A 10434-nucleotide genomic window follows, 5' to 3' on the forward strand; every position below is an offset into this window, starting at 1 on the left:
CTGGAAGAAGAGGGTCCTGCTGGTCTAGTCTTGCTCTAGGAAAACACTAGTATAGAATAAGGTGTCTGTCTGCAGGTTGGCCACATCTGATAGGTCTCTATCTCTGGCATTCAGCGAAGGACCAGCTGTGTCGCCGGTGCACACACATACACACTTACTGGAGGTTCAAATCTCCAGCAGTGACACCACGAAGAAGTCCCAAAGAAGCAGATGGAGGTCTGGTGGAATCCTAATCGGAAACTCCAATCTGCTTTGATTTCTCATCCTTACTCAGCAAGTTACTTGATCGAGCATTTCGTGAATAGCTTATGTTAGGGGTTAAGTGGAACAAAGCAAGTCAGTCCAAATCGTGTCATCAAAATTGGAGAGGCCATCTATGAACATTGAGGTAACAGGGTCCCGCCCCCAGCCCTGAGGTAGCCCCCAGGCCTCATGCGTTCCTTCGTTTATTCAGTGAATTACTAAACACAAAGCACTTAGAACAGTGCTTTAATAAACAGAAAGCATTTAGAAGTGCCAAGACTTGTTAAAGTGTCAGCTATCATTATGGCTGTCATTCATTCACAGGACACGAACGCTTATTATGTGCTAGGCATTGTCTGCACTTTCACAAACGCTAACTCATTCAAACCTTGCCACAGCCCGCCCGCCTTGTTCCAGTGGGCCCCGCGTCCGGGTGTTTTGGGTTTCAATGGCCACACGAGTCACTCGGGGTAAGGGGGTGTCTTGTTAACCTACAGGTTTTGCCTCCGTGGGCCTGGGGTCAGGTCTGAGAGCCTGCATTTCTGACAAGCTCCCGGAAGATGCAGTTGCTGGTGTCCACGGGCTGCACAGAGCCGCAGGCCTGGAACAGAGGCACCGTGGCTAACTGGCTGAGCAGAGAGGTCTTGACCTGGGAACTGTGTGACCTCAAGTTCAGGGATTTTTGGTCATTGCTGCAAGTGTGCACCTGGCGACGAATGTGCGTACCACAGACATGTACACGGAGTCCAGATCCATTTATTGATTCCATGAACGGTTACGGATCACTGGGAAAATGGACTGCACGGGTCTAGCTCGGAAGTTCCAGTTTTCACTCGGCCGGATGGCCGCACACCTGTCGGGTGAGCCGGGGGCCGTCCCGTTGCTGCCTCACACCCATCGCGCCCAGAGCGTACCCTCTCTCCATCTCCCCACACCAGCTCCCTCTGCCCGTGTGCCTCGCTTATGCAGTGACATCTAGTGTTCTAAGATGTCTGTAAGGGCTTTGTGGTTTTTCTCAGCATATTATTGATGATGCCGAGGGACCCATTTCACCCGCCCAGAAGCTACTTTGTCCCCTGATGAAGGGAAATCTAGTAAGAGCTGAATTTAGGTTTCCTCCTTGTAGCTTAAACCTAGTGGACACCAGAGGGCGCCTTAGGACCACTCTTCCCGACACACGCGCTCGCTTGCCTCTCCAATCCCTGTGTCGCTCTTAAGACCTGATGGTCCTGTGACTCCTTGCAGGGGACCAGCATCATTCAAAGTGGCAAAGTGCGCTCACCACCTCCCCTCCCCCTTTTGTTTTTGCTAACACAGAACATCTGCACCTTTCAAAGTTTATGACGATCATGTGTCTGCTGTTTTCTCACTCTTCCCTGCCCTCCAAGTCCAGAAAGTTGCATACGCGCCATGAAAACGACAAATGGCGTGAACATTTATTGCGTGTCTGCTGTGAGCTCTGTCCCTTCTGTGTAATACCTTGTCCCATGCTTGTCTCATTGGATGGGCTCATCCCAGTCCTGGCAGGCTTTATCACCCTACTGTAGAGAGTAGAGAGAATTCTGTCCATACTGAGTAGACTTTGCTGACGTACCTCGCTTCCAGGGTTGGCCGCATCCCACCTGGGGGGAACCCTTCAGTGCCTTAAAATCTTCGTGGCTCCAGAGTTAGATGCCGGAGGCTGATGTCTTTCCTCCCCCCTCCCCCCCATATCAGAAGCCTGACCCCGCCAGGGCACGCTCTCTGCGGATCTTCTCTGGCCACTCTGGCCTCTCCAAGTTGACAACCAGAGGGTTAGGTTGACATGGCCATATGTGCCCATGCAGGGTGTCATTGGTTGATACCAACGCATGAAGAAACAGAGGCATGCTGGCTGGGAGGGAGGACACCCCTGCAGGTAGAGCGTCCCCTCTCTGTCCCTTGGCCACCTTTCGGTCAAAGGAAGGGTTTGAATGATTCTGGAGCTTTTTTTTTTTTTTCCCCCACACTTAGCCGTTCTGCTAATCGGAGGGATTTGAGGCCTGCTGACATGGTGGGGACAATATTTTTAGGTTGGTATTTTTCATGCTTCTCACATGACACCATATGGCCAGATCTATTCCTTCTGGAGATCGCCATTACTGTCTTGCATAAGGTTGTAGAATGTTAGAAAAAGAGAATCACAAAAACTTACTCTAAGGGGAAATGGAAAGGGCAGAATGTTAGAATTCCCCGCAGAGGTCACCGTGTCCCATTGGTTCCTGCCGCATCCCCAGTGCTTATTTAGCACATTGCTGGCACAGGGTAGAGACTCGGAAGAAAAAAAAAAGTGAATGAAAGAAACTACAGACTAATGAAATCCTATAATGATAGAATCTGGGAATCAGAGAATATTAGAATCATAGGACATTATTCACTTACTTAGGAGAGGGAATGGGGATCTCAGGGCTGGGTTATAGAATCTTCTGGGTGCTAGAGGGTCCCTTGGCTCTTCCTAGGAGGACCAGCAATGGTCCAGGCCACAGTCTGGGAGCTCTCGGGGGTGGGGTGGGGGTGGGGTGTGAGAAAGGACTTTCTGGAGGGAGAGCCTTTGGTGTCAGTGCTGCCCAGACCGGGGCCGCTGGAGGTGAGGCCCAGTGCAGAGGTGGGCCTCGCCCTAGCAGGGCGGTGTGGGGCCGCTGCACAGTGTGTTGGGATAGCGCACGAAGTTGCGGTTGTAGGTGCCCAGGTTCTGGCGGAAGCAGAGGGCGGCAGTCCGGTCACACTCGCAGGTCTGACGCTGGCAGACGGTTCGGCCGGCTGATGGGACAAGGTGGGTCAGGGACCCTAGGGCTTGAGCCTCCCGCTCTCTGAGGTCTGCGTTCTCTGTCCCATTCTGCTGGGAGCCCACAGCTGCGGGGGTGTTTTGGGTGTGGGTGGGGCGGGGCAGGGCCCAGGGGGTGTCTGGGGGACTCCCAGGACACTGGGAAGCTAGGGGACATCTGTCCTAGCTGTTCTGCCTTCCTCTCCCACACCCATGCAACACCCACCCCCGCCCCGGCCCTCTGGTCGGCCGTCTGGGTCTCTAATGCACCTGCTCCAGCCCCAGGACAGATTTCTAGACAACCCCTTCCCTGTGGGAGCCATGGATGGTGCTGGAGGGCAGCCGGCGAGCTGACAGGGGAGCAAGAAATGACAGCAACTCAGTCCCAGGTGACCTGTGCGTCCCGGAGCAGCCTGGGCCCAGACTGGAGCCTGTTGGGACTGAAGCTCGGGGCTTGCTCGGGCCCTGGGGCTGTCTCCATTCGAGGGGACAGAGCCCGTTTTTCTGGCACTTGTCTTCAGACTCCCTCTCTAAGTGTGTGCTCACACCTGGCCTGGGGTAGAGTCGGCTTCGGTTCTCTAAACAGCGGGGTCCCAGGGCCTCCCCTTCTCTCCAAAGCCTCTGTTGGCCCTTGGCAGCTCTGGCTCCTCCCTGTTCCCATGAATACATCTCACAGAAATGTCCAAGGCTCCTCTTTTTCCCCTCAAAGGTCAGCCTCCACTTCCCACCAGGGTTCTGCCCACATCTGCTATTCCAGCAAAATTCAGGGGTTTATCGGCTGCCTGGGTTCTTTTGGGTGGTTCTTGCTAGGAGCTAGATTAAGCTGGGAAAGGCAGTGTGACTGGCTCCATTTTATAGATGAGGAAACAGAGGCTTTGGAGAGGTCACATCTCTTGCCCAAAGTCACCCAGTGGGGGAGAAAGTGAAGCCCTGATCCTCTGACCCTGTCCTCCTGACACCTCTCCGCAATCATGCCCTCAGTGCCATTCCAGACAGGTGACTCGTTCCTACCTTGCATAACCCTGCTGTGACGGAGAGCTCACTACCTGTCAAAGCTGCCTTGCTGTGTAAAGAGATGGCTGTGGGAGCAAGAGACTGAGCTAAATCTGCCTCCAGTGGTTTTGGTCCTGGCTCTGCCCACCCTGCTCCCAGGACAGGCCTTAGAGATGAGAGCTGTCTTCTTTGACTCCCCTGGGTTCTTCGGCCACCCCCTCACTCAGCCCCCGCCCTTCCCTCCAGGCGGCTCTGGCTTTGCAGCGGGGAGGCTTGATGCTTGGATCTGGACTCCCTCCACACTGCCACCTGGTCTGGGAGGCTTCCATGGGGCTGGGGACCAGAGGAAAACTAATCCTCAAGTGGGCATTGGATCTGGCAAAGCTGAGCAAATAGATCCAGCCTGAGAGCCCCACCAGGGGGAGTCAGCCTTCGACAGTGGAGTCCGCTGTCCCAAATTGTAGTTCTAGCTCGGTCTGGGACTGTGCCCTCGAGGCTCTGTCCTGGGGACATTGCTCTGAACCTTGCTGCCCAGGCCCTGGAGAGGGGGTGTGGGTATAGCTCCTCTGGGCCTGGCTCAGCTCTGCCTCCTTTGTGCCTCCTTCCCAGGCTGGAGCTGGGGGTTCTCTGGTAGGGAAAAGGCCTGGAGCCAGGGCAGGAGCCCACGGGTCCTGGGAACTTTAGACTGGATACCAGTCTGGCGGGGGGAGCTCAGTCTTTCTCTACAATGCCCTGATGATGGAAGACCCACCCCGCCCATCCCTCTAGCCCAGGGTCCGGCCCTGACAAGGAAGCAGGGGCCGCCATGGGCGGGCGGGGGGGGGGTGCTCCTGTCTGAAGCTGCTCTCCCCCATCCAACCTGGGGTCTGGGGCGTTCCAGAGCTGTTCGCTTACCGCAGAAGATGTTGTTCTTGCTGGCAGAGAAGAGATACCTTTCCAGCTTGGGTTCACAGCCCATCTTCTCCAGGCGCCCGTAGCAGCAGTCATGGGCATGGCAGCACCTGGAAGGGTCACGTTCAGTCTGGAGGGGCCTGGGAGCCAAGCTGGGGTGGACCAGGGGCTGCCGGGGGGCCCAGAGCTCCAAGGAGAGGTCAGCCTCCACTCGCAGGGTGTCCCAGCTCCTCCCCGCCCCCGGGAGCCGCCCCCCCCCACCGCCGGCAGGGCCATCTGCTCACCAGTCCGTCTGGTCCACGGGCCAGTGGGAGCCCCCAACGCCGCAGTAGCAGCCGTAGTCATTGTACTGCAGCGCTGGCTTCCCCGTCATCCTCTCGATCATCACCCCAAACTGGACCAGGTTCCCGCTGGCCAGGGCCACTGCGGGGACGGAGGGCAGAGGCGGGCAGACCCATCAGGGCCCTGCCCTCTGCAGCCAGCTTCCCTCACATCCCCTTAAATCTGAGTCAGACACCTCCAGATCGTCCAGCCCACCTCACCACGCACCTTGCTCCCAACAACAATGACGCCAGCCAGTAATGATATTCCCACGCCGTCCATCCCACCCCGATCCCTAGTGCTCACCCCGCTGTGACAACGTACCCAGGGCTCCTCCCGCCCCCCTCCCTCATCTCCAGACTACCACCCACTCATCCTCCTGCTTGCACCCCCCCTGCACCCCAAATGTCTCCCAGCGGGTCCTGGTCATTTCCCCAGGCATCAGCTCCATGCCCCCAGAGTGCTCTTCCCCACCAAGTCCCATCAGATGCCACTGGATCGGCTTCATGACCTCCTGGACTTCCCCGAATGCCTCCAGATCCTGCTGATACAGCGGTGGGGGTTTGTCCATCCAGGCAGGCTGGAGCCCAAAATGGAAGCTCATGGGGAAGACGTGGAGCGCAGGGGGCAGGAACCCCGTCTGTGTTACCATGGGTCCCCACCAGCCCCTTTCCTGTGCCCTCCCAGGCCCCCCGGGCTGCATTCCCTCCCCCCACCTGTTCCTTCTTCCCTGGCCTGTGCTGCCTTAGGCACAACTGGCCTAGAGTTGACCCCCCACAACTTCCCTAGAGCCTGGTTCCAGGACCTCCGGGGAAGAGAGAAGGTCACATAGGTCACTTACCCAGGAGGCAGAGGAAGGTCAGAAGAGGGGGAGGCTTCATCCCGAGGGGAGGGGAGGTGAGCAGGGGGCAGAGGAGCTGGGCTGCGGGAGAAGGAAGTGAGCGGGGTGCTTCTGATCTCAGGGCAGCTCCCCAATTAGTTAAATACTGGGTCCTGTCCACTCCCCATCATTAACCCCCGAATGCGCAGTGATGCAACTATACTTCCAGGTCTTTGGTCAATTCCCCAGGGGAGGGGCCAGTCGGGGGCCTATGCACTTGGTTCCCAAGGGGTTTTGGGGAGCAGTCTGTGGCTCTCTCTTTTCCCTGCCTCTCCCTTCACCTACCCCTTTCCAAAAACCATGGTGATAGCTCTCACTGGCTGGGCTGTGAGCGAGGGGCTGTACCAAAGGCTTCTCATTCGTGGCATCTTTTTCTCACCCCCATTTTACTGATGCAGCAACTGAGGCCCAGAAAAGCTAAGAAACTGACGTCCACATCGCCAAGTCTGTCCTGTTTCCATGCCGTTAGCTACTGCAGCAAGCCCTCTGCATCCTGTCCCCTGCTCCGTGTCCCCTGCTCCATGTTACCCAGTAGGAGAGCGCTGAGTGTAGCTTGACCAAGAGGCAGGACCCTTGGGGACCTGGAGGGCCATTTGTCCAAGATCGAATAGGCCAGAGGCTGGGAGCTCAGCCAGCTGAGCTTAGGGATTTTTCTTCATTGTTCTTTCCTGGGCAGGCTCCTGCTTGTTTGACAAGCAGTGAAAATGCTCCCAGATGTGACTTCTGTCTCCCTAGATCCCCAGGCAGTGGTGTAGTGTGTAGCCATAGAAATAGACTCTGTCTGAGTCAGCTGGAAAACCCACATTCCAGCATGGACTGGAAACTTCCATCCTTTTGATGTTATCTTAGGGAATGTGTTGGGGAGACAGTACCCCCTGGCCCAGCTTGTCTCCCAGCATGAGCTGCCATCCCCATGGTGAGGTCAGAACACAGAGGCCAGGCTTCAGAACTTGGCTAGAGGTCGGGAGGGGCCGAGGGATGGGAGGAGGGCCCAGCTCTGTTGTGCTAGGAGATTGCCAAGTCCCAGCAGTCACGGGCGCACCGTGGCCTCGTGGGCTGGTTGCTGCCCACACCCCTGAGTCCACGGCGGCAGAAGGGGAAGCAAGATGCCCCCTGTGCTGGCCTGGGACACCTCATGCCCTGCCCTCCCTGTTCCTGGTCTGGAGTGGGGATAACTTGACCAGCGATTTCCGTCAGCACAGCACCTGGGAGCTGCCTGATCTGCAGCCTCGTGGTCCTGCTTCTGCCACTGAGGCAGGTCCTTTGCCTTGCTTGTCTCCTTCGTTTTCCTGTCTGTATTATGGGGACGGAAGGCATCCCAGCTTGCCTCCTTCCTGGCAGGATGGGAAGCTCAAATGCCACCAGGCAGCTCGCCCCTTCTGAGTACTTGCTATGGCCAGGATGGTGCCCCAAACCCTTCTTAGGCAAGATCTCAGGGAGGCTTCAAAGAGTCCCATGATGCTGCTGCTCTGATCATCCCCACTTTATGGAGAAGTAAACTGAGTCCACGGTGAGCCAGGATATGGGCCCAGACAGTTTAAAGGGCCTACCTCGTGCTTCTAGTAAGGTTGGTGCCTAGCATGGTCGTTTTAAGGGCTCCCCAAATGCATGAATTTCTTTACAATCAGAATGACTATAACACAGCCTAGATTATATTTGCCTTCCTACCAATGCGGTCATACATATGCTTTTCATTTTTTTATTTCTTTTCTATTTTAATGGAGGAAAGTGCCCTTGGAGGAAAATCGCCACATGAGACTGACCCCAGGCAGAAGGCCAGCCGCTCAGGAGCTGGTTTGGTGCAGAGGCTGGGTCTCACGCCTGCAGACGGGATGGACTTCCTGACAAGATCCGTGACACTGTGGTTGGGGGGTGCAGGTCAGGGGTCCAGGACTGGGGCGGGTGCCACCTGCGGAGGGGAAGAGACATCTGGGTGACGGGATCTTAGCCAACGATTTAGGATTAAAAGTTTTTAATGCAAGGTAAGGCCGGGTGAGCACTGGCCGAGCTGGGGTTCAGGCTTGCCTCGAACCACTCCCATTTCCTGCTCCTGATCCTCTGGGAACTCACACCCCCCCACCCCCACCCCATGAGACTAGGGGGTGGGGAAGGGCCAGGGAGGTATGTGCACCTGGCCAGGATCACCCAGCAGCTGTGAGTCATGGGCTCCAAAGAGGGGGCTCCCCATGGTTCACCACTGCCTTTTGATTTTAACGAGGGCCCCTCCTGGCAGCCCCTGGCTCCTGGCCTGGGTCATCAGAGCCCAAACAGTGAGTCACTGAGGAGCTAAGTCTAAACAACTGAAAAGGAGCTTTGATTCCTGGGAGGTTTGGCCCCTAGCCCTTCCTGCAGCAGCGTAAGGGTGTTTCCCAGGAAGGGCTGAGTTTCTGAGGCAGTTCCTTGGGTGAGCCATTTTGACTCCTGGCCTGGCCATGATGGGGCCCCTGCCAGCTCTTCCCATGTGTGCCTGGAGCAGAAAATCAAGGACTGGGGTAGGGGTGGGTCGCAGAGCCAGGTGGAGAAATCTAGGTGGGCTTGCAGGCAGAGGTGTCTGCTGCTGAGGTTCTGGGGAGGACTTGGATGTGGAGGAGAGTTTCAGGATTCGGGACATGTGGTTGGTTTTATAGTTTTCACACAGTGACACCATGTGATGGAAAGGGCCAGGGTCTCTGCACCCACGGGATTAGGACTGGAGTGTTTGCTCTGCCCCGTAGGGGCTGTGTGACCTTGGCCAGGCCTGTCACCTCTCTGAGCTTAGCTTTGTCATCCATAATAAGGGGGATCATTGGCCCTACCTTGCAGAGTTTGGGACTGGACGGAAAGGAAATGAAGGGTGTAGAGTTCTCTGTGGGATGCCGCGCCCACAGGAGGCACCCACAAATGTTGGGTTCCTCCTTCCTTTCCTCCTTACCTGGCCACAGGGGAGACGGTCGCTGTCCCAGGAGCTCCGAGCACCTACTCCTGCTGGGGTGGAGCACAGGTGGCTAGGCCAGGGCTCCCAGCCCTCGGATAGGATGATGGTCCCCGATTGATAGATTTTTAACTTCCTCAATGGAGGGTGGTCTGGGGGAGGTCAGTAGAAGGATTAGAGCCCAGTCTCGAAGCAACGTCTTCTTCCTTGTGGTGTAAATGAGTTCCTTGTAGCTTAGAAGCTGTCACCATCACCACCACCACTGTCACCATCTCACCATCTCCTAAGCTCCAGACGCGCTGCAGGCACCAGACTGAAGGCTTGATCTCATCACTTCTGTGGCTTCCCTCAGAGTCCAGTGACTCCTGCAGACGTCTCCCAGCGGAGTGGGGGGAACCGGATTCCTGAAAGGATTCGTTGCCTCTTTAGTCAGTCACCTCCACGGGGGACTTCCTATGGGCAAGTCACCAAAGAGCAGACACCAAAGAGCCACACGCTGTGATTCTGGCCCTCGTGGAGCTCACAGTCCAGCAGGGAGACAGACATCAATAATTACACACTGAAGGGAAACTTACAAATAGGCATAAGTGGTTTGACAGGATGTTCCATGGGCCTATGGGAGCATTTATGGGGGTGTCTGATCCAGGCAGGGGGCCAGTGAGGGCTCCTCTGAGGAAAAAATTGTTTAGCAGAAGTCTCAAGAATTTAATTGGGTGAAGAGGAAGGCAGAGAGAGTTTAGATAGGGAGACAGCTTGTGCAAAGGTCCTGTGGTCTGAGGGACATGCATCCAGGAAGGGCTGAGAGGCAGCAGAGGTTGCTGTGCTACTTACTGGTGGGCGGGCCTCAAAGGGCATGATTCACTGGGGAGCTGACCCCAGGAACTTGACCTCCTGTTCACCCCTTGGTATGCCTTTTGCTTGAGCAGGTGGTCTAGAGCTTGAAGAATGCTGGAGAGGACCCTGGATTCCCCCATGAAGATGAGGCCCCTCTCAAAAGGAGATCTGTGGTCTTTTCATCCCAATGGGGAGACACCGTGGGCACCCGAAGTCCAGGGAGACTAGTCCCCTCCACTGGGAACAGGTTTTGTACAGTTGTCATCACACAGCTGGGTTCTCCCATTTGTGATGGAGAGGAAAGAACAAGACTCCTCGGCGTGGGCCTGCTGTCATCTTTTATAAGGTCGCCAACGTCCTTGTAAAATGGTACAGCTGTGCCTTTTTGGTCTTTGTCCAGGGAACAATGCAACGCCAATGAAGGGTTTTATACCAGGAGGCGTCCTGCTCATAGCCGTGTTTGGACAGGATAGCGCTGGCCGCGGAGGGATCCATCAGGAGGGACCCCAGCCGGGAAGAGAAGCCCAGTTCGCAGGTATGGCCAGCTCCAGGATGGTGTGGGCTGCAGGTATCAGTTGA

At 56.2% G+C, this 10434-nt stretch overlaps 1 protein-coding gene across 1 annotated transcript; it reads right to left on the reverse strand.

Annotated features, from left to right (window-relative positions):
- Positions 1-2675: 2675 nt before the first annotated feature.
- On the reverse strand, positions 2676-6349 carry LOC132001402 (group IIE secretory phospholipase A2-like). Its single transcript, XM_059375965.1, has 4 exons — positions 6072-6349; positions 5194-5332; positions 4913-5019; positions 2676-3021 (listed from the first exon to the last, which is right to left on the reverse strand). The coding sequence occupies exons 1-4, from the start codon at positions 6109-6111 to the stop codon at positions 2879-2881; spliced, it is 429 nt and encodes a 142-aa protein (XP_059231948.1). The 5' UTR covers positions 6112-6349; the 3' UTR covers positions 2676-2878.
- Positions 6350-10434: the final 4085 nt, after the last annotated feature.

The sequence above is a fragment of the Mustela nigripes genome, chromosome 14 (genome assembly GCF_022355385.1).
Source record: "Mustela nigripes isolate SB6536 chromosome 14, MUSNIG.SB6536, whole genome shotgun sequence".
Classification (NCBI taxonomy): Eukaryota; Metazoa; Chordata; class Mammalia; order Carnivora; family Mustelidae; genus Mustela; species Mustela nigripes.